This window comes from Anopheles arabiensis, chromosome 2, assembly GCF_016920715.1.
Source record: "Anopheles arabiensis isolate DONGOLA chromosome 2, AaraD3, whole genome shotgun sequence".
In the NCBI taxonomy this organism is placed as follows: domain Eukaryota; kingdom Metazoa; phylum Arthropoda; class Insecta; order Diptera; family Culicidae; genus Anopheles; species Anopheles arabiensis.
This window is the reverse complement of record NC_053517.1, coordinates 8,019,736-8,044,215: the sequence shown is the minus strand read 5'-3', so window position 1 is coordinate 8,044,215 and position 24,480 is coordinate 8,019,736. Positions and strand designations below refer to the sequence as shown.

At 47.7% G+C, this 24,480-nt stretch overlaps 1 protein-coding gene across 8 annotated transcripts in view; it reads left to right on the top strand.

Moving 5' to 3' along the window:
- LOC120908515 (tensin-1) overlaps positions 1 to 24,480 on the top strand; it is a 157,400-nt gene that overhangs the window by 56,108 nt on the left and 76,812 nt on the right. The window contains exons 1-3 of one of the 8 annotated variants that reach the window (XM_040319580.1): positions 5,036 to 5,131; positions 18,772 to 18,981; positions 23,163 to 24,074. The exons of the other annotated variants lie outside the window; for them this stretch is intronic. Of the exons in view, the coding sequence (XP_040175514.1) occupies positions 18,970 to 18,981; positions 23,163 to 24,074 (924 nt within the window). The 5' untranslated portion in view covers positions 5,036 to 5,131; positions 18,772 to 18,969. Of the gene's footprint in view, positions 1 to 5,035; positions 5,132 to 18,771; positions 18,982 to 23,162; positions 24,075 to 24,480 lie in introns of those variants that run through there. 8 annotated transcript variants of the gene reach the window in all.

The following is a 24,480-nucleotide window of genomic DNA, read 5'->3' as shown; positions in this document are numbered from 1 at the left end:
AAAAGGCGGGAAGCTTCAACGCTGAAGAACACAATTCCAGTTTTCAATGCAACTGAAAAAGGGAAAATAGATTTTTTTTTTATTAGATAAAAGCATTTATTGTTTTCGTGTATTTTGTGCAAATTATGTATTTTTCATTATTCAAACCAGGAGAACGCTGATCAAAACCAAAAACAAAACGAAGTACTCTAACTACTAAAACAGTAAATCCAGTCAACCGGGTACATTGATACTGGAATTCTACCAAAACAGCACCTCACCTTTCTACCTTTTACCCATTCGCGGTCGCTATTTGCTTAGAAGCTGTCAATATTGTTCTCACATGCATTACGTTTGTGCTGCTCGCGTGATTTTTATGCTAAAACAAACATTGGATCTTGTTTTCCCTGTAACCCCTCCCTTTCCTATCGATTAGTTGTCAGCGATCGGTAAGCGTGAAAACTGAAGAAGAGGAAAGGCTCGGTAATAAGGAAAACAATCAACAACACGTCAAACGTTGTGCCGGACTACGTCGTGACTTGCTCGTTGGCCATAACGTTTCCACCGGGACCGGGAATAGGTGAGGCTGCCAAGGGGAGAAGGCTTTGACAAACATGAAGTACGGACATGAGTACTTGCATATGTGTTCTTTTCCCCGTTTCTTGGATTTTGGAAAGCTTCAATATTCCAGCAGAGTGTGTAGCAAATTGGGATCGTACTCTTCATATTTAAAGGCGAGAAAAAATAACTGACTGCATTAATCAAATTGGAAAAAAATAGTTGAGTCAAGCAATGTTTTAAGCTTTAATGCTTATTCATTGAATTCATCATATTTATATGAAGAGAAAGAAACTAGACTAACAGCAATAGCGGACTTAGAAGCACAAGTCCTCGTCCAAGAAGGTAAAGTTCGCCAAACGAGTTCTTGCTCCGGAGACATGACGGCCCAATCACGGTCTCATTCTGGCTCCCCCTGCACAACTCGAACGTCATGACAGGCTATCAAAACTGGGATGAATTCGTTGCGCACAGTACGAGCGTCGTCTTTTGGTCCTATGCGCCGGAGATCAGGTTCGCCTACACTCCATATACATTGCCGTTGACGCGGGTTGACAATCGAAACCGGAGCGAGGTGCAGCACCGCGGCTTTCTTCCTCTTCCTCGCACGGTGGTTCGCACAACAAATTACAAGTTCGACAGACGCGAGGTGGGGCCGGTTGCCATTCAAGGAAATCCAGTCGCTCGAGTCCAGAAAACCGTCTTGGTAAGGCTCGATCGGAGCGGTTCCGGCCGAGACGCACGCAGAACAGTGTACTATGTTGGTTGGCGAATGAATGAATGATTTAGCACAACCGGGCCAAATGAATGAATGAACCAACCCAGGTAAGCATAAGCACGGGTAAACAAACCCCCCACACACACACACACACATACACTGACACAACAGCGCTGGTGCAGCAATGGTGCCCTTGCTTTTTATTTGCTTTAGTGTGTGCTTGGCAGGAGGTGGTTACCATTCATAAAATGCAATGTTATCAATCCCCCGATCCTCGGGCGCCGTTGCCCACCCCAAAAACCATCCCCCCTCTCCAATTGGGTCGGGACGTTTCTCTTCGACTGTGTGTGTGTGTGCGCGCGCGCGTGGTGTGTTCTTTTATTAATACGTTTTACATCCACGGGGGAAGTTTTCGATTTCCACGCGCGTTTCATCCCAAAGGGTTTTGGTGAGGAGGGAGGGATGCAAGGTGGGAGAGCGTTTTATGTTTCAGCGTTGCACCACAGACGCTTACGCTTGTTTTGTTTGTGCCCCCCCCTTTTTTTGTTCGAAGAAACCGCGCATAACCTGACGCCCTGACCGCAAGAAAAAGCGGAACAGCAGCAGCAAGATGTTAAATCGATTCGTTTTCTCTCGAGCAAAGGCGCACCAAACCTTCCCTCCTGCTCCGCGTCGGATTTGTGCTGAAAAAAGGGAATAATGTTGCAAATGTTTATGGTTTCTTTTTGTACTCTTTTGAGGGAGCGCAACGATGTCAAACGGGGCGTGAGCGCGCACGCGGAGTGCAACGCTGGGAATGAATCGTTTCGGTGGTTTATGTTTCACTTTCTAGTGTGTCACTTGGGTGGGAAAAAGGATCGGATTTTGTTGTGTGCGATATGGATTTCAATTTACCACCACCACCCCCTTTGCGGTGGTTGAGGAGCCTCCTTTAGGTTTGTCTTTTCTTCTCACTGTGAAGTGGAGTTTCAATTAAAACGTGCCATTTTTCTTCCATTTCTTAATGCGCCGCTAGAGGCGGAATGATTAAAAGACCGTTCGATCATTTGTGGCATGCTCTTTTTCGATTTCAAATTAATGCACGACACCCACTCCCAGTGGTCTGTGTATGCTGAAAGCATTTACTTTCGAGGAAGCAACACAGCAACGTTTATTTTAGCACGCGACTTTTACAAGCACTTTTCCTTGCCCAGAGTGTTGCACTTAAGAAAAGTCCCACTTCCACACACACACATTCCGATGCACTTTGATTGTTATGTTGGGATCTCCATGCGCTCCTTCCGCCAATTCCAACGCTGCATCAGTCCCCCACACACACACACACTCGGCCGAAGGGCCTTGCCTTGCTTGAAAGTGTGCGCCCACTGCTTCTGCCCGAAAAGAGTTGTTAAGTGGCACGCCGCAGTAAGGAGAAGCAACGAAAATAAATGCACTTATCGTCCACCACCACTCTCCCTATCTCTTTCTCTCTCCCTCTTCTTCTCTCTTGCTTACACTGTATGTGGACGCGTCCGCGATCCTTCCAACCGGATCTGCATCTCACAGACCCTTCAGCCTCGCGGCAGTACGGCATTCCATTGCCGATCGATTTGTCACGCTCTCGGGTACGGCTGCCGGCTCACATCGTCGCCAATTGGGCGTCCCCACCAAAAATGCCAGCTTCCGTAAATGCGTCACCTCGGCCGCGTGTTCTAGGCCCGGCTAATCCAAAAACTAATTTCCTGTCGAGCGGATCAAGTTTCCAACCAAAAACAAAGCGAGATTTGACTGTTCTGCATCGCACGGGAGAGTGGGAAAGAGAAAGAGCCGAAAAGCAATGTGCACAACGCGCACAACAGTTTTACCATACGGCGCACCGGAAGGTTCTCCGGAAGAAGGGCAAAAAGCAGCGGTCCACGCGAAGGAAGGCGCAAAAAGCAGGCAGAACGAACCGGGCCGCCGTTTTGCATTTGGCTGTGTGTACCGCGGTCGGGGTCGTGGTGGTTTTTTGTTCTTGCGCTTTACATACACCAAGATCGAACGATCGGGAAACGCTCGGGATGTTTGATGCAGGGCTGAGCGCGGTTGAGCTCTTCTGCTCTTGCGTAACAACAGTGTGTGACTATTTTAGTGACATTAACTTCAACACGCCACACAACGTACGCGATTGAGTCTTTTTGATAAACTTGCATAACACTTGCGCACACTTGCACTATAGGACTACTTATTGTGGCATGATTAATCTATCTTCTTGCTTTATCAGTTGATTTACATACCAGTTATCAATGGCTTTTTGCATGGTGTGATGATGATGATGATGATGATGATGGCCGTACTGTTGAGCGTCTCAAGTCCCACGTCGGAAGCCCTTGAGGAAGTACTGTTGCCGCACGCCTGCTTCTGCTGATGCTTGACGAGCCCCCCTCGTGATCGTTCCGCGTTTGGAAGCGCTGCACACCTCCGCATATGCTGTGGGCTGCGACCGCGTACACACTTGCTGTCGAGAAAGACAGAGAGCAAGAGCGAGAGCGAGAGCACGAGCAGCAGAGAGCGGAATTTGTATGCTCGTGTGAGAAGCGAGCACGCTGAACATAGCCAACGCACTGTGAATCGGGTGCGGGACATGATTCAAGCAAGAGTTTCTTTCTTTAAAATTGAATTTAAACTATACATTTCATTTCGGGTTTATAAAAGCAAATTTTTAACATTTCGACAATTTTTAGCAATTTATTTTTACTTTTTTACTAACTTAATCATGGACATGTTCGTCATATTCGTTGAAAATTTGCGTAACAATAAAAAAAACATAACGGAATGTTTACGTCGAATGCACAATAATTACACTAATGCATTGATTGTATAATTATTCACTTACTTCAGTTAAAAGCTAGGACGATAAATTATTAGAGAAAAAGTGTTTCAAGAAAAAAAACTCTGGAGTGAAATTAACCTAATACTAACCTAAACAAAATCATGATTCCTACAGACATCGATTGTATAACCTCAATATACTTTTCACGAATAAATGCATTGTGTTTTCATTGGAAAGGATGTGATCATAATGATTCAATGTTTAGGACGACGTGTAGCAATATATAACATAAAGTTGGTATAATATTCAGAAGAGCTTATTCCTAGATATTCAATAAATTCGCTATAGAGAAAAAGCAAATAAATGATTTGGCAGTTAGGTGAACGGTCGTTTGATGGTGAGAGTGTGTCCGTTGTTGAGTTTGGCTGCGCAGCATGCACCGGCTTCGCTTTGTTTCTACGTAATCGGTCGTATATAATTTGATTTCAATCACCAATCTTAGATCATTATCGAAGATGTTGTGTTAGTGAAATGGCACAGTGTAAAACCGTACTTTGACATGTAATATTTGTTCGTTTGTTCATGTGGGAAGAGATAAAAGCCTACCTACACCCACTATGCTATAGCTGTCAGTTAACAGTAGAATCTTTTCAATTTTCTAAGTTAAACTTAGTGAAAACTGGGGATTCATATTACGCGCTTGAAAATCTGACGCCAAATCTGCCCGCTAGATTATTTTTTTTAATAAGACGACTTTTAAACCAAATCAAACAAAAATGCTGCAAACCCCTTCGTAACACACCATAATTAAAACATTCATCGTTCACAATAATAAAGCACAAAATGTATATTTTTTTCATACCGGACTGCGCCACCCATGACCACACGGTGTCCCACTGTACCCTGCCCACGGTGAGAGCGTTTCTCGTCTCGGCATCGCCGCTACTACCAGCAGCTCTCGGCAAAAGAAGCTACACGCGCGCGGAGGACGCGCACTTTGTTTTGATTCGTTGCCGCGGCTAGGTTCGTTTTTGTGTTTCTCGCGCTCTTCGCCCCAGCCGCCTACTTACACACTTGTGCCTGTGGTAAGTAGTACCGCCGACCGGTTCGCGCAAAAACACGGGGTGTTCGGTACTACAGTGTGCGTTGTATGAGCGTTGGTGGAAACGGTGCCGCGGCGTGGAAGGCGTGAACAGAGCGCGGCCAAGGCGCACCGCCGCTGTATGTTGAGAGACGCGCGCGGCATGTTTTTGGCATGAGATCGACTAAAATGCTTGCGTCGTCGCCGCTGATAAGTGTGTTTGACCGTGTGTGATTGTGTGAGTGTATGTGTGTGTGCAAGGTAGCAACGCGATAAGGTACACGGCACACACCAGTACAGTGCAGCCAGGAGCAGCAAATGTTCAAGTGCGTTATCGTTATCGATAACTGATCGATAGGCCGCGCGCAGTTTACGCTTCTCATGCTGGTGTGACACTCTTACGCACTCGTGTCTTTGGAAAACAAAACGCCTGCGTGTGTAAAACCGCGCGCGTGTACGCCGTTGTGTAATGAGATGAGTTTTCTTGTTATGCTTTTCACAGCAATTTGTTTGTACAGTGTGTGAGTGAGTGTGATTTACATGATTGTGTACCAATCGGTGTAGCAAAAGTAGAAGAGCCCGCCAACCTTCCCGCTCGGCCCTTCGCACGCTTTATCGACAACGTTTCGACGATCGCCCATTTTCTCACCCTTCTTCTTCTTCCGTGTGCCCGGCGTTGCGCGCGCGTGTATGTTTGCGCGAATCATGTTGCTCGCACGAAAGCGCGTGCGAAAGTGGAAGGAAGTGCGAACCCTTTTTTCTCCTGCTGACAAGGCGTCGACAGGCGTTATGACAGCGGGTGATTAATTGCGTCAGTTAGCGTCAGGCTGCGATTGAAATGTGTGTTTGTGTGTCGATTTTTTGAAGTTATTATTGTTTTTTTTTGTGTTTCTTCTGGTGAATATTTTCCATTCTTCTGTGCCTCCCTTGCTCAGCATGCATACTAGTAGTGGTGGAAGTGCTAGTCCGCCCGCCTGCAACGGTGAAAGTCGGAGCTTTCGCAAGCGACCCTTGTCGATCGCGCGAGTGGCGGCATCCATTTTTTGTTTAAGAAACTTACGACCGAACCGAAAAGGAAAAGGAGCACCCCGTTATCATCGAACGAACCTCCCCCCCCACATTCAAACCTAAACAAAAAAGTAATAAACGCACGACGGAGGCTTAAAAAGGAAAGTAAAAACAGACACCTCGATGATGATCGAAAGTGATCACCGAAAAGGGGACCGCGCCGGGCATGGGGGAGCGCGTTTATGATGTTTATGTTGGGCCAACATATCGGATGGCGTATCGATCGGCTTCTTAGCGATCCCACCCACCTGAAAACCGTCGCGAGCGCCCGCGCCATTCACCGGCAGTCCCGAGCGTGCGTGGGGGCCACCGCCAGTTGGGTCAGTTTGTTTTTTTGGAGATTTCGAAATCGTTCCCTGCGCTCGAAATGGGCGAGGAAGACGACATTCGATAATCGTAACGAACGAAACGATCCATCGATTGCCGCCACACTTTGGCCACACTGGCGCGATCGCTTGGGTGGATAAGACACTGCCGCCTCTCAGACCAGTGGTTGGTTTGCCTGTGTTTGAATTTGTTCCCTTTCCGTGCCGTTGGGGAAGGGTGTTACGCTTCGAGCGTGGTGCTTGGGTTCGAATGTGTGGCAGTTGGGAACCAGGAGACACAGAAGCACCTTTTTTTCTTCTTCTTCTTCTTCTGTCTTGTCATCCTCGCCCAGCCAAACCGCGCGCTAATCGGGAACGCTTCGAAGCACACTTATTCGGACCGATAAATTTAAAAGTCCACCGGCCTGGTCCACCAGTCTGGGTTCTATTTTTAATCGCGCAAACACGCATACATATCGGCCCACTTCGTTATGGGGCCCCCACCGACCGACCGATCGTCGCGCGCGGGGTGGTTTATGGTTCTCGTTTGCCAACTGTGCTAACGGTGGGAGTGGGCCACACAAATACCACATGCACTCACAAACACTCGCTCAGGCTTGTACGCACGTGCGCTCCTAACACTTCGGTGTGTTGCAAAGTTGCAGCGCCAAACAACTCAACTGCCCCTGTGGCAAGTACCGCACCGTGTGTGCCGGGTGGTTTTGTTTCATTGTTGAATGGTGCGGGGTTTTTTTTGTTGATGTTGTGCTCTTCAAGTGCAAACTTTACAGTCTGAGGCACCTCTTCGGGTTTGAACTGTCCTCTGCGACCGCTAGGGAAAGTAAAACGAAAAGCGTCAAGTCGTCATAAATCATCTTACCTTTTTTTGCGCAGAACTGCTTAGAACACAGCTTCGAGACAGTGTGTGCGTGTGTGTGTGGTAATAAAATAAAGATGGTTCTTAGAATGAGCGCACCTTTTGCTTCCCGGTACAGCACGCAGCCATAAGTGTGTGTCTCCTTTGCCAACCGGACCCCGGCACACAAATGCACCACCGTTGCACATTCACCTGCAACTGCTGGGCGCGAGAGGAGGGGCGCTCCACGCGCTCCCCTCCTCTGCAGCACACGTGCGCAAGGTGCCAACTGATCAAGGGCCGCACAAGCGAGGCAAAAAAATGTAGTAAATGCAGAGCACTTGGTGTCGGTCGAAACCCCCGCAACTGTGCGCAACTGTCAAGCGCGAGAGTGACAAAGTCATGTCGCGTAGACGGTGCGCGGGCTCGCCTAATGGCGACCAAACGACTTCCTTTACAACCGTGGTGTGCACGGTGTACCGGGCGGCACGCTTTCATGTGTCCGTGGTGGACCTTTGGATAAGACGGAGGACCAAAAAAAAAAAAACGGCACCGCATCGCAATACAGACAACCAGAAAGGCGGACGGCAGACGGCCGTTGACAAATCGATGCGTTCTGGTTTGGCAGTTCCTGGTCGGCCGCGCCAAGCCAGCAGTCCCAGGTCTGAAGTTCTAAGACCTTTCTGGCGATAGACGCGAGGAAGACGAGGATGGTACCGCTTTGCGTTTGGTATTTAGTAATTAAAAGTACGCTACGGATTGACCCACAAAATGCGACATTCAACGGAGGAGTCCGGGGTCCGGGATTCCCAATTACGGCTATTGCATCACTTGGGCACTCGTACAGTGTGGTGAAACGTAGGACTCACTTACAGTAGATAACAAACGTATGCTTTTGAACTACATACATTCATCCGGGCAGCAGCAGCAGCAGCTGACCTCGAACGGCAGATGATAAGGAATTGGTCGAAAAATTCGAACAATTGCGATAAGGCGTCGTTGATTGAAGCACAGACACAGGCTGCTCTAGTCCGATTGTATTTCTCTCACACTCTCTCTTCAAGCAATTCTTCGTTCAAGGTAAATTTTGTACTTCCGCCCCGCAAATTATCATCCACAGCGGCCCTTTGCTGGGCGGAAGTTGAAGTGAACGAGTTGTAGAAGAAGGTACCACCGAGGCATTAGAGTGTGCTGTAGTTATATGGCGATTTCTTTCTAGCCTGGCATTCTTGAACGTTCCTATCGAACTCACTGGCCCGGCGTGTGAAATACAAAACAAGAATTTCAAGAATCAATTAACATCCTTCTATCTCTCTGTCTCTCTCCCACCCTTTCGCGATTGGGATGGCATCCGGCTGTACAAGAAGGAAACTAAAAAATCCTTATCGAATCGAGCTGCCTTTTAAAAAGTGTTAGAGCCTGAAGAATGTAGTGATGGTTTTCAGATTTTTTCCCTTCTCCCAGCGTACCAGCGTGTTGGTTTCAAGGTTCATTAAAGTATGATTAACGAAATTGCTCTTATTATCTTGCGCTTGCTTCGTAATCGTCTGGAACGATCATTGCGCAACTTTTGGTGGTTGGTGTGTTGAGAACGTGGGGTCTGAAGTTATTAGAAGCTGTTTGGAACGCGCGTGTGTGTGTGGATAAGGTAGAAACATGAACTATTTGCCTTTCCATTTCATTCATCGGTTTCTTGTAGCTTATTGGGTGGGAGGCAAAGATGAGATGATTTACATTTAGGAATACATAAATTTGCTAGTAAAACTGGTTTATGATCCGAGAAGAATGGCACGAACCTAGACCAAAACGACGTTGTTTCACATGTGGTGAACTATAAATACGTGTATTCACCACTTCATACAAAGAGCGTAAGCAACAAAGTCCTTGATTGGAACGCTCTTTCTCTCTTGCAAAACGCCGTTACAAAAGGTCCAGGATACGTAAGAAGTTCATTTAACTTGCAGCACTTCATCGTGTGCCCTTCTCGCCACACCACGAGGGCAGCAGCATCAACCAGCAACAAAAACTGCAGCATCTGGTTAACGGTGCAGGCCACTTCTAACCATCAACTGCACCAGATAACTTGTTCTGCTACTCGTCAACGGCACTGAAAGCACTCATCTCAAGTTCCATTCCTCCCGAAACCTAGTACACCGCGCTTCACTAGACTGCCAGACAAACCTGTAGCCTAGAAAGGCCAAAAGGGCCAAAGAACTTTTAATCACACTGTTTATCGTGCCCCGAGATTTGGAGACGCAGGCAGTGTAATGCAAGTAGCAGCACTAACAGCAGCAGCAGCAGCAGCGACAGCAACGATGCTGGATGAGTTTTGCGGATATGTTTACAGTGGCACATAAATTATGTATGCTTGAATTTGCTGCACACCTCTGCTCTGCATCGCTGCTGCGGCTGCTGCTGCTCCTTAGCTATTCAGTGCATCGCTGCTAGTCAGTGCTATTCCTGGCTGCGCTTTAGCAAGGCGCCAGCTTAAACATTTTCGAGTGAAACGTATTTTTACGGAAAAGGTGCGTTGAACACGCGCCTGTCTGCCTGACGTGCTGACCACAACGGCCGGAAAGCGTAGCCAGACGGTGGAAATCGGTCGCCAGCAGTAGAACGCATCTCGAATGTAGGTTATGTTTAGATCTCCGCATAGTTATAGTTCCGGGATCATCTAACATGTTCCATACTTTTTCTGACTGTTGCTGTTGCTGTGTGTGCGTGTGTGTGTTTGTGTTGAGATTTCTGGCACGTTTTGCTAGTGTTCCGGTACATTCCGAGCGATAGGGGCGTACCTAGAGGAAAGTCAACACACATCCATTGTCGGTTAAGAGTTTGTTGGGTCGGAAAATGGGTTTCGCGTTACGTTCCTCGCCGCAACGGCATAAATGATGATCGATGGGATCTCAGGGCGTGTGGAGGACGCACTGTACACATCAACTTTGCCCGCGAGTCAGAGGAAAATTCATTCTTGCGCGAGTTCTATGAATACCACCCGGCAAGAGGCTGTGCTGGAAAGCGAACGTCCCACACATAACCATTTGCTTGCAATGTCCTCAGGCTACAATCGCGTGCTGTTGTTGTGGGTGAAAGACGTTGACTAGTGGCACGCTTCCAGACACACACACACAATTTGCATTCGATTGCAAGCCTGGTATTGCACGAGCTTGCCAAAGGGCACACACCACTTTCTGGAGCGAGATTTTCCTCCTTCGTCGGTCGGTTAGATGCCCAGTTGGATGAATTTTCACTTAATTGGCATCCAGACGGGCATTTGAAAGAACTGGCGTATGCGAGTACCATGGAACGAGCACCCTTTGGCCTACTTTGAGTTATTCAGCAGTAATTTTAGTGTTTTTACATGAGCGCCGGGCACGACTCAATGGGCACGATTTAGGTCCGGCTGGGGAGGCTGGGATTTTTGTATGTGCCGGTAGCAATCCCGGCCACTTGGTTGACAAGAGGAGGACAATAGTGGCCAAAGCGAGACCAGAAGCTTGGCATCTTTTCAATAGGCTCCGCTACCGTGGACAATAGTTACAAGTTTTGTTTTCCTCATGTTTGAGTGTTGTGTACAAGGCCCTGAAGCATGCGAGAGGATGTGTTGGCATGTGCTGTTGACTTTCCCGAACTTGTTGTAAACACTCCGGCTAGGTCACTCGTATTTGTTATACACTCGTCCAGGAGGAGCTGGGCGTACTCTTCTGGGTGATGAAGTGGTTGGAGTTGATGACCGAAATAAAAAAAAAACGAGCAGCCCCCTTCTCCAAAACTCTCCCATCCCCCTTTGTTGGTGACGTTGGGACGATGAAATTGTTGGTAGTTAATGTCGTCGTCATCATCACGTCAGCCCTTGTCAACTCCCGCGCCAGGCAAGGTGGCTTGTTAGACGTTGCAGCTCGTTGATTTGTTTGGCCGAAGTTTTGTGTTATTTTTTCACCTTTTCAACGGGCGACTGCTGCTGGAATCTCGCACCACAACAAAGCCGAAGTCTGTCCGATGTCTGAGTTTGGCTTTCTATGCTCACTGACTCAAAACCTTTGCCACTTGTGACCGGTATTTTGCTTTTGCTTTTACGCCGATTTGCGCTCAGCTCTTGTGGGCAGTTTTGTATGATGGATAAGAAAAGCTCTCGCTTTAATTAGTCTCAAGGACGTCCACCGACAGCAGACACACGCTTTGGAGCTCAGGGGGCCTCAGTTGTTTTCGTCTGCGCTGCCTCCGCAGGTCGTGCATTTTGTTCACCTAAACGCCCAAACGAGTCGATCAGAAGCGTGAAGCGGTTGACAGCCCACGATAATGCAACGGAATAATAACGAACTCGAAGCCCTTGAGAGCTGAAACGGCGGCGGCTCATTAGTGTGGTGAGGCCACGGGACTCTCTGCAAAACCCGGTCCTGGATGGTGAGGGCGAGTCGGGCGGGACTGGGTTGAAAGTAACAAGTGGCGCTCGATCGATCGAACTGTGTTTGAGTTTTGTTCGTCATGCTTCAACGGTGGAAGATTTGTTTTCATCGGAAACGAGTTGGTGATGATAATCAAACGAATAAGTCTTGCCAACCAGTTTCAAATTAGGCTTGTTTTTTCGATGATTAGAGAGCCTTATCAAGTGGAAATTCATTCCACCTGCAAGCTTCATCTGAAGGTTTGGCTCCTATCAAGACCGCTTGTGCGATCAGATTTAAGCAGAAGAAGAAGGGAAACTTGCTTTGCAACCAACTGGAAAAGGCCATTCAGCAAAACTATCGGAAGTCAGGCCCGGGAGCAATTAGCAATAACTAAGTTACGCCCAATTGCTGCTGTAAACAAACCCCGAATGATTGACAGGTGGATGACAGGTTGACAGGTATTTGGAAGGTAAATGGATTTTCAAAATAAACGATGCGAGAGCAGCGAATGAGCTGCTCTACCCTTCGTTCGTCTCAGTTAGAGCCTACACATTCGAAGGGGATCGCCTGATTAATCATCTAACCTTTTGATAGTGCTTCCCGTCCATTTAACACTTCCGATCATATTTTTATGACACTTCTCCTCCCACTTAGGCTGGTTTTTTTAAATGGACTCCTCCAAACACGCATTAATCTTTCTTGCTTGCTAAAACCCCGGTATTATGTGAAATTTCTCAGGACCCTGGCTGGTAACGAATGAACGGAATTAGCAAAACGCGTGAAGGAATGTCCACGAAGCGAGCGAGTGCGGGCATAAAAGTGCCACAGGAGATAAGATCACCATTACCAGGCGCTGGTGTAGACTTAATTTAATTAGGAATCCATCCTTTGCACGCGATACTTTGCCAGCTCCACCACGGTACCATGGCAAGGTTTTTTTTTCTATGTACCACATCACAAGGTGTATCCGCGCAAGAAAACGCGTCTGGCAGAGCGAAACCACCACCTTACCTTGGCCAGGGTGGCAAATATTTGACCGTTGGGGCAATCGCCTGAGAGGATAGTTTAATTATTTGCTTCTTGATAGCCGGTGGTGGTGGTGCGCTAGCAGAAAGAACGTAGGGTGGGACTGACTTTATCGGGTACACCTTTTTGGGATACAGTGAGGCGAGTTCTCTGTTGTCTGGGCTGGTTGAGGGTCCCCCTTTATTGTACTGCAAAACGTGGCGCGTTTTGTTGGTGTTTACATTCCGGAATGATAAGAGGTTGCTGTTTTTGTGAGCTAAGGCTTTGAACGACTTTAGTGTACACCGCGATCGGTCGTTTGTGTAATTCCAACGTTGTGTTAAAAACCTCAAGATTATTTCATTTCTTAGATTTAACTGTACTTTTTAACAAGAATAATCAATTGTGTTTATGCAAGAGCTTGAACATCTCCAACTATTTCGGTTGAAAAAAAAGGTACTGTAGAAGGTACAATACAGTTTATGTTAAGTGCTGCGAAAGTTAGAGGTTATCCGCCGGAAGAAAGCATTTTACCTGAATGAAGTTAGCGACTTACGGCTAAAACGGTTTCTCCAGAACTCTCTTCTCCCTTCCAAAGGTAATCCACCCTTTTCTGTTCATCACAGTTATTTGCGTGCCTGGTTGTGATTAATAATTGAAGCTTTATCAATGTAGGGGAGGTGCGCGTACCTACGACCTCTGAGACCTAATTTTTCGACGTTGCGCCTTCCCTTTTACGAAGCTAGCGCGCTTCCGGACAGACTACCCAGTTTTCCTTTACCAAAACCACGTCAACATCACTACGGGAGAGAATTCGGGAGGGGTAGAGGAAGTGTTGTGGAAAACGATGAGACGGTGAAGTTTCGCAAAACAAGCAACCGAGCGCGAGTCAAGTAGCGCAACCGATGGCCCAAGAAAGGCACTACTTTTGAGCGGCGAGAGTGCACACCCCGACCGGAGCAAATGAACTTTAATAATACCGAATTATTAATGATCATCAATTTGAAAATAAATAAAGAGATCCGTTTGTTTTCGGTTCGTTCCGAGCAAACGATGGCAATTTTATGGTTTCGATCGACGGGTGGCCACCACTTCTCGGAGCGGAAACTACCGCGGGATGATGGGGAGGGAACTTACACGGAGCGTTTCTTGCAAAGGGTTGGAAGCGCAGCTCCACACAAACAGCGCTGCGCCACGTCTCACGGTACAAAGGCTCAACTCGGCTCCCTATCTCAATTAGAATCTTACTCAATAAATTTCACCACGCGGGCTTGCAGCGCTAGCCTGCTGTTGCTTTCGTGCTGATGCAGCACAACAGTCCCAAACACGTACACACAACCACACACAGAAAGCACGCTGATGCTCGCAAACGTTGCCGATTTCAGTGTTTTTTCCCTTTCCCTCTAGAGGCACACCGTTTTGTCTTGGTTTGAGATCAGTAAATAAGAAAAGAGATGGCAAAAGCATCGGCAGGTCTTCTCCCTTTCCTTTGGGCAGGCCTCAATGCGCGGGAGAAAGGCTTCACGAGGCGGCCCAGCTCCATATTCCCGTTTAATCTTACCTACCACCGAGCGGAAGATCAAGAGTCCGGCAAATGAAAACAAATCAAATTTAAAACGTTCACACATCAAACAAACAGGGGTATTGCTAACCCACGGCAGGAAAGAAATGCCGTCTGGGTGTGTGTGTGTGTACTTCGGGCATAGCTTTCCGTTCCCAGACTGGAGTGCGCCTACGGGTCGACACCCTCCGGAGGCGAGATCACACTACAACTGCTGCACATTGTTTACAAACAAATCAGCAGTTTCGAACTTCTACTTGTGATCGCAATTCTTCGTCGTGTGATCTCTACCGGCAGGTTATGAGCCGCACAGAAGCCCTCCGGGGTCATACCTTTCAAGCCCCGAGGTGATGTTCGTTGCTGATTGCTTCAACCGTCCGCGCAGCACGTGTAATTGGCACAATCGGCGAAGGGATCTAGCTTGGATCTAGCGATCTGCGACGGTTACAGCTGGGGATGATCCTGCGGGACCTCCGCCGGTAATTTACCGCTGCTACGTGACGTTTCGCAATGAGGCGTTCAGCTGTCATCAGAGGGGCAGTCAGGCATGTGCAGTCGGATGCCATTGCGGGTTGCGGTTTTGTGTGTAATTGTACGCCCTCCTCCCGGTCGCTGGGAAGGAGATGTGGCTGCGGTCCAGACACTAAGGCTACTCGCCAGTCCGGTTTTTGGCGCTGGTTGCGAACGTGTGAGTGTGTGTGCAAGAAGGTGACACTGGTGTGGCTTCGCTTCCATCACGCCCGACGCAAATTGGTCCATAAAAATGGGAACGTGAGATAGTGGATGCCCCAGCGTGCTAGCAGTAATTAGCAAAAGCAACCACCGGTGTAGATCCTCGTCGGCGGTGTCGTTCACCAATGCACGGCTCTTGCATCAACAAAATGGTTTACCTCATGTGATCTGCAGGGTTTGGGACGGGACAGTCCGCCACGCTGCAGCACTTCGGTGCTAGATCTTTGATAGCAGTCACGCTCTTGCGCATTTATCACGATGACAAATACTACTTCCCCGTTCGTGCGAGGTATGTGCCCCGGCGGAGGTGTTTTGCAAAAATCAGATGTGGGAAATGGTTCCACCAGGACCAGATCACTCACAGTTCAATTTGTGTCGTGAGACCAAGGGCGTACACATTTTCATTCGTCACTATTCAGCTGTCATGCGATAGGCGTGATAAAGTGGACACAATGTTTATTGGCAGTACCTTGCATATACTTTTGCTTGAGCGGAGTCTGCTAGATACGGAAAGGTAAACACACAGATTTATTCCTAGCAGAAGCACTTACTGCTGATTAATTCAATACGATTTGATCCAGCAAAGAGGTAAGCTGTAAAAAATCTACAAGAGTCGTTGACGAAAGCGTAAAGAAGCGAAGAGTCTCACTCTCTCTCTCTCTGTCTAAATTGTCCATTCTACATGCGGTGGTAAATATCTTGCGCTCTCTATCGAAAAGCGAATAGTGTCGATTTTAACTGCTGAAGTACCTCAATCTAACTGCCTTGTTGATCTACTCGGATACTCGATCGTTCCATCTCATAGATACGAGGATCGAATTCAATTCACGCCCCTGGACACTGCATCAACAAGTGTGCCTTCGTTGCATGTAGGATATATTATCCCCTTCACGACTCGCGGACTGGACTCATCAGCATCGTAATACATCTGACCTACCGAAGCGACCTTTGACGATCGGGTTCCGAGCTATCTTCTTACCGCCGCCACATGGACTCATCCTCTCAATACTCGGGGAAATATTAATTAATACACACTCCACAGCACTTAGAGTGCTGGCTGTATCGATATGCAGCGCGCCAGTGCCTCAATACGCGAGGCTAGACGATTACCAATCTAATTGGATTTGGCTGTCAGTTTGGCGAGTTTCACTTCAATTGCTTACCGAAGATTGATGCCCGTGCGATGATAATTTCAAAGCTGATGAAGATGACGGGTACTTGTGCGATGGTGGTTGCACATTCAAGTGACATCATTCAAAGTGCTGCGTGCTACTGTTTTGCTACCGCACGTACGCAACCGAACCGAGTCTGGGTGCTGCGGTTAGGCGAGACGAGCCATTTTTACGACCATCAGAAGCCGTTTGAGGGCAACTCGAAGAAGCAATGCCTGGCCTGTGTCTAAATTTTTCAGATTAGTGTGTCTAATTGCAAACTTATAACTCGGGTTTTCGGGCGGGGATAATTTTATTGATCGTGAACCGACGGTGGTGCGTTCGCGAAGTGTATTGAAGATCGTTCGTCATCCGTACCGGCTGTGCGTCTTGCCGGAGTAGAGAGTTAATAATCGTTGGGGGAAAGCGGACGAGGGGCTTACACTGCCGCCATGACAAGTTTGCACAGTGATGTAACAGACACTCGTATTCATTACACTAAAACCACCGTGTACGCCTCCGTACGATCGCATCATCGTGCAAAGGGAAAAGGGTTAGAAGGGGACTGTTTTTCGTTTGATTAGTCGCTTGCCGCCGCCATGGTGCTGTGTTTTATGACCGTTCTCATTCATTGAAGCGAGCAGGCGAAGTGAACACATGTGCGAGTGTGCTTAGAATCAGAAGAGTAACAGGTTGGTGACGTGATCGCGTTGAGCTAGAGTGCTGGAAATAAACTGGTACTGGTGCCGTACTAGTCTGTTTGAAGTAATTTTGCAGACGTTGCCTGTTTTTTCTGTTTATTTTGAAGTTGTTTTGAAGCTACAATACAACTATGGGTGCTCGGAAGTGGGAAGCAATCGCTTTTTTCGTTCGGACACACGCAACAACCCACAGAGATACACACACACCGACAAAGAAGATCTTTTTACAAGACATTGACAAGAAAAACTAAGCTCCCCAGCCACGTGGTGGTGAGTGGAAATATTTCATGCCTTTTTATTTGCCCCTTTAAGCCCACATTTTAGCTCGCTCGCAGCGCCCCAGCCCGATAGTACGCGCCACAGCTCCATTTCACCTACTTAATTTAATCTCACCAAATAAATGTGTGCAGCTTGTGAAAAATCCCTTCCGCTCCGCGCCTAAGCGCCATTCGTCGGGCCCTTACCGCGGGGGGGTTACAGCGGGCACGGAAACAAAGCGCACACGTCGGTGGTTTTCCACTAAAAATAGTGTCGTGCCTTCGCTGCTGACAGGCTGGCGGAAATTAGACATCGCATGCAGACGGGGCGAGAGCACACACATATCTTTGGCCAGCATCGGAAGTTTTTCGTACGCGTCTGCCTAAATTTAGATCCGTATTCGACACATTTACGCGATCATGGAGGGTGGCAAAGGTAGAGAGAACGGGACATATATAAAGGGAGAGAGAGAGCATAGAAAAAGGGTATAAATTTTACGATTTACCGGTAGTAAAGCGGCGTCTCAGATTCGAAGGGGTGGACACCTTGAACAGAACACAGAACACGTTGTTTTTGGGGTTGGCGTTGAAAAGGGGAAGAAAATAGAGAGCCTAATAATCGCACGTGATATGGAATCCAATTTCAAATCTCTTTTTCCACATTCCTCGGTGGGAAGCCCAGAGTGGCAATATTGTGTGTATGAAATGACAAACAAAATGAAACATTTCACCAGTGTGGTAAAAGTGGCACTCTCATAAAACCATCAGTCAACAGCGTTAACACCCACTTTGGGTCATTTTGCGGGGGGGTGGGCATTTGTTGTGCGGTTGTGTGCTTCTCCGCACGAAAAAAGCCCACATTAGTTGATCTAACAAACGATCTGGGATTTTTTTTTACAACCATCTCCTTCCTCCCCTAACACACACACACTCATTATCATATTGCTTTGGAGGAGGCGTTTGCCGTTGCTGGAACCACGGTCGCCTTCGGGCTGGTTTTGTTGTTTGGTGGAGAAATCGAACGGAAACAAAGCGCGCACTGCTGAGGTCTCCAAAACGGAGTGCCCCTTTCTTCCTAATGTCGCACGGTAGTGGATAAAAAAAAAACACACACACACAGTGGGCAAACAATCCGTTTGATGAATTTACAAGTTGACAGTATCCATTACCGATGCTAATCGATACGGGGCAAATTGGGGGAAAACGAACACTTTTTATTTCGCTGCCTCGTTTGGAGCTTGATCTTTGTACAGGGAGTGTTAGGTACAGCAGCAAAAACAATCCTTCCGGAATGCGGAAATCTGTTTCGCCCACAACGCCATCGCCCACATGGACAGCTGCGAGCGTGGGGCAAAGCTAGTTACCAGGCCGTTGCAATTGCAAAAAAAAAACAAAATAAACGAATTACGGCTCTTGCGGGCTTGGATTGATAGGTTGGTTGCTGTTTTGTTTGTTGCTCATTGCTTGCGTTGAGTGTGTTGGAAGTGTTGTTTTGCGCAAAATAACGAGCGTGAACTAGAAACGAAACGTGAACGTCGCGACACCAAACTGTGACCAACGTTGGGCGGCAACTGTGTGAAGCGGTGTAATTTATTTAACGAGATTGAATTTATTTTACAGCAGCAATTTGTGTTGTGTGATTTTAACTGGTGTGTTGTGCTTTAAGTTAAACTTTTATGCAAAAAAGAAACGTTATCGTTAGTGCAACAGTGCAGTGTCGCAGTGTAGCGTATGTTTGTGCTTTATTCCGATGAAAATGTTGCCTTCTAGAGACTATCAGCGTAGTGACAACTGTAGTGATACTGATTGCTAAAAATAATGGATGTATCGGTAAGTACTCAAACAGAGTAAAATCCTTAAATTTGAATCACTCATAAATGAAATGTTCTGTACTACAGCAATTTGTCATAAAAAATGAAATGTTTAGAAGAATAGGATGCAAGATGTCGCGATCAATCTGCCTCTTATTCAACTACTCTTGAGAAATAATCTAAATTTGAATAGAATAGGCTCTGTATAATTAAAATGCACGAAAGCTGTAGAAAGGCCAACATCAGGCTTTCACTTAGGTCTTATCTTTTGGGGTCGTTGCGGATGATTTTTCATGCTATAAATCTCCAGAAACTATGCAACATTTAGTTATAACTTATTTACATGCTAAGAGGTTCAGTAATAGTTACAGCTTGGAGCCCATTACAGGGATGCAGACAGAACAGTGTTTACTGCTGAAAGCGTAAATACAAATTCTAAAGCAAAGCTGCTTCCTCTCAATTCCACAGCAAAGCATAAAACATTATACATGCTGAATATGGTTCCAGGAATGTATCGATCGGTTAATGTCATAAGGGATTTATAGTTTACATCGCATTCGGCGTCGGGCACTACATCATACACTACTCAGGCAAAAGCAAAATACCGACTCATCAATCATTCCTTGTACACAAACACACACACACACACACACATACTCGGCTTATCAAAGCCGACCACCAGACATGCATTCACTATTTCAACATAAGTGTGAGTGTGTGTGGGGGGGCTTACAGCGAACCCACAAAAAAAGGAATAAAATCTACATTTTCCAGTCTGCAGTCTGTTTTCACTGCTGGCGATGGAAAAAAGGCACCCGAGTGCCCTCTTAACCTTTTGGAGAGGGCTAGGAAAGACAAAAGCAATAAATTTGTCTACGCGTCTCTGCGCCTAGTGCAGCACTCTCTTTATCATTTTTTATCTTTAATTTCGATGACAAATGTCTCGAGTGCTATTTACACGGGCCCTACGAAGCAGATGCAAAACGCTCGCGGTGGAGTTTTCCCTGCTCTCTGGGTTTGTTGCGGAGCGTGTCTTTCATATGCTCTCCCGACACTCTTTCCCGTAAACATTTTCTTCATTGGAAAGAGATCTTTTTTCTGTTCAAAACGAAGCTCAAAAACCTCTCGAGAAAAAAAAAATCATTTTTATGATAAAGAAAACATAATGTTGAACGAGTGCATATGCGCCCAGGAGGAACGGGAAACAGGAAACCTACAAATTTATTAACTTCACACTTTGTTTCAACAAGTTAATTCTCTCCGACCCCACGTCGACCGGCCGCCGGCACGCGAGAGGGGTGCATCGAATGTTAGAAGAAGAAAAGAAAAAAAAGACTACAAGAGATGAACAGACAAAAAACAAGATAAAAGCAAAACTTTAATGCTCGCCCCGCTAAGCAGCGTGTAGTTTTTTGGGGCCGCGTTTGTTTTAAAGGCCGCTTCTTCGGCTCCGTTCTGGCCATCCCCTTGTCCGTGGGGTATCCGCAACACAACGAGAGAAGAAAAGGGGCATACTGCGTTTCTACTTGTACGCACGCGTGTACCGCGCGCCGCAAAGTGCATAAATCCCTGCTGCACACAGATGCATTGCTCCGGTGTATGCTGTATGTGCGTTAGTAATTCTCGAGAATTGTCGATGGTGTTTTTTGGGGGGTTTTTTCTCCTCAAATCCGCCGATGGACGGTTCGTGTTTGTATATATATGTGTGTGTGTGTGTAAAATGCACTCTACAACATGAGGAGGAAAGGTACAGGAAGCAGCAAGATAATAATAATGTCGGTAATATGTTTACATTCGGTTTTTTTGGGGGGGAAGATAAATATTGTTCCTTCACTATCCCCAATCGCACCCGAGAGGAGAAGGGTGCACCGGGGAGAGATGGCGGGACGCGCATTCTTATACGGACGCCGGACCTTTTCTCACCCGTGCGTGTTTCGATTTGCTTTCCGTTTGTGCGGTCGCGACGTTGGAAGAAGGTCGAAAGGCCGACACGATCATCTTCCGCGAGACGGTGACGATGATGTTGATTTCTTTACGATCGACTGTATCTTATTTCCGAGCTGCACATCGCTATTGCGCGCGCCGATGCGAGCCAAAGTCACAAGCGCACAGTGCCCGGTTGCGGTGGAAGTCCGGGTGGCCTCCGGGGCTGCGCTTAATCGACGGAAATCGTTTAAATTTTATTCTAAAAATACAAGAAACGGTGAGCCGTGAAAAGTCGGCGGAAAGCGAAGGGTGTGCGGAGGTAGTGAAACGGGAAGTTTATTTATCATGCAGCATAAGCTCATCTTCTCACATGATGAGTTGTAAGGGATGTTTCGATGGAGGTTTCACTTTTAGGACGAACCTTATATGTTGCAATTTTAAATTACGAGTGTTCCGCCAACTGTCCATACAAATCAACTACCAAAATAGGCATTTCATGACGCGGAGCAGGCATTTCATTCGATTCGTGACAGTGAAAAGCGACGCTCACAATCCCACCATCCTTTTCTGCATCCCAAAACGACCAATTAGCAATTATTAAATAATGTTACTCAACGGCATAAACATGGTCATTTCGTGCCTGCCCGCTCTCAACCCTTCGCTCGTGTCCCAATGCTCATACCATAAGGTGCAGCGCGCTTGCAGTGGTTGCGTCGTGTGTTAGAAAATTACACCCTTCGCTTCGAGAGCGTGTACTTTACCCTTTTTACCTAAAATCGGTAATCAGACATCAGACAACAGTGTGTATGTGTTGTCCCCCTCGAGGGAGCTTCAAGGTGTGTGTGCACTTTTTCGGACAGCTACAGATAGAGGACAGACTTGCACACCTTCGAATGGATTTGAATCTGGTCGTGAGAAAGCCAACGGACGCTTTACTACTTATGCCCGATGGAATCACACGATAAAGAAAAGTAAAAAAGGTAACCAATGTCTCGGTACCGATGCATCTTCACACAATCGGAAGGGACGGAAAATGGGAGAGGTTGTGTCTTGTCTTCGGAAAGCAAACTCCAAAACCCATTAAATAAAGTATCTTTTCCGCTCATTTCCATTGCCCCTTCGGTATCTGTGGCGCTGTGGACATTTCACCACCTTTGGGGAAGATTGGGCATCCCGTGTCCCAAGGAAACACTGCGTAGGGTCTCCAGTGGAAAGATTTAGCTGCGTTAAACACACATACACGTACATCAACAACATGATACATGTCCCGATAGTGTGGTTCAAGGGAAGACACTGCAAACGCAGCAAAAAAAACAGCCTCCAATTGCTTTTTCCATTCCAACTACTGCGAACATGCGTGTGGTCAGCCAGTAAAAATGCACTAAACGATGCGCAATGCATTGACCAGATGCTTTGCAATTGGCACATTTATGCGATTGGTGGATAAGACCGGGTGGAGACAGAGAGAAAGCGAAAGACTTGATGAGTTTTGCAGCACGATAAAACGGCGCTTTCATCGGGGTCGTCCTACTGGTACGCGTCCACCTCGTCATCAGCTCAATTGAATTATTCTGTCACGAACAGGCAATAGGGTAGGATCATCGCACAGGGGGAGACTTTTTCCACGGGCGCATCATCATACCAAGCGGCACAATCTCGTACATCAAGTATGCAATTAATTATAATGCTTGGCCAGAAGAATGATGGCCCTTTGAGAACATTGAGCAGTGAGCAGAAGAATCTCGTTCTTTGTTGATCATTACGAGACGAGCACATGGATCCAATACGATGGGTTGGCTTAAGCCGAACGTAACATGAGCTCATCCGCATGAGCCCGGCTTGTAGATAGTGTTGTCACATGTGTGTGTTGGTACAGCTGCTGTCTAATCGTGTCCCTAGACGCAAACAACTCAAAAACACTAGGTCACCCATGCCCTGGCAGAAGCTTTTTGTCTCAAAGTGAACACACGACGCTTGCAGCGCACAAATTTGCAAAACCTCCAACCGATGCCTCACGGCTTTGATAAAGCAACCGTCACAGTAGCGGCGGTTGGGTGCCTCTTATCTCTTGCAGCATGGATTTGTGTGTAATCTTCAGCTGTCTTAGCTAAATGTGCCATTAAATCGCATGTAAATCACTTTGTCATGTGTGCGCTGACAGTGTCACATGGGTTGACAGCGTTTGAGTGACAGTACAGAACATTTGGAGTGATTCAACCGCTAAATAATAATCAAAAACATTAACCCCACTTTCCTCTCCACCACCACTTTCAGCGCAAGGCGCGGTATACGGATACCTCGTACCTCATCTTCCAGCAGCTGACCAAGGGCGATGTGCTGTACGCGTTCCCGCTCGTCGTGGGGCTTATACAGCGCTCGCCGAGGAAGAGCGCCGCCTCCCCGAGTGTACCGTCCTCGCCGAAGCCGCGCACGGAGGTGAACGAAGCGCTCGTGATCGACAGCCCGGAAGAGTCGTTCCTGGGCAAGCAGAAGAAGCCCAACACCTACAAGGCGAAGGATACGCGCAAACCGGCCGGAAGTGGGATACCGCGCCGGCAGAGCAAAATCGCCGAGAAGCGCAAAAACCGACGCAGCTTGGAGCTGAAATCGGTCGAGGAGGTGTCGCGCGAGGAGGAGGAAACCAAAGAGGAAGATGAAACGAAGGTGCAGGTCTGTGATATATCCGGCCGTGGAGCAGACGAAACGGCGGCGGCACCGTCGCCCTCGTCCAGCAATCAACCGCGAACGATCAGTGTCATCAGCAGTGACGAGCCGGACAGCGTGCAGAAGGACATACAGGTGGCGGTCGACTTCCATCATCGGCCCAACTCGGAGGTGGAACCATTTCGGGCGAGCGCGATCGAAGCGAACAACAACGATCTGCGGTGCAAGACGGCCAACGAGCCTGACCGGGCGCGGGCAGCGGACTCCGATGTCGAGTCGGTTAGCACGCTTACGCCCAGCATTGGGCCGGGCACGGATCTGCGCGGTGCGGACGATGGCAAGAGTGAACCGCAGCAGCGGATGGCGGCCCCCGGTGTACAGATTCGGCGCAAGCAGTATCCGTACGAGCCGTGCTATCTGGTCGGGTCGGAGTTCAGTGACACGAGCGATTTCACCGATACCGCCAGCAGCGTCGCCAGTGACCTAGATGAGACCGAGTACGCTCGGGTTGAGCTCCGCAAGGTATGTGTGTGTGTGCAAGCGATAGTGGTAGAACGCCCGGGGACAACGTCCCCTACCGGCTCCGGTGTTTGAAATGGGTTTGGGCTCAGGTTACGGGCGGGTTTGTTTACCTTGCGCAAGGTGGATCGTAAATGCCCGGTACCGATGTCTCTCGTGCCGGGTGGCCATGTGTCGGTGGCAGCGATATCAACACACCGGGAGTCGCCACTGAGCCCTAAATTGAAATATGGCATCGACATCAGTTTGACAGTTTGATTTTACCACCATCATGCTTTGCGGGAGCTACGTACAATGGCAAAGTGCACAGAGTGACAGCAGCGGGAATTCTCATGTTTGACAACGGCTCCAGCATAGGGCGCGGTCAACGGTCACGCGATTGATAAGTCCCGAGCCGGCCGTTTGCTTT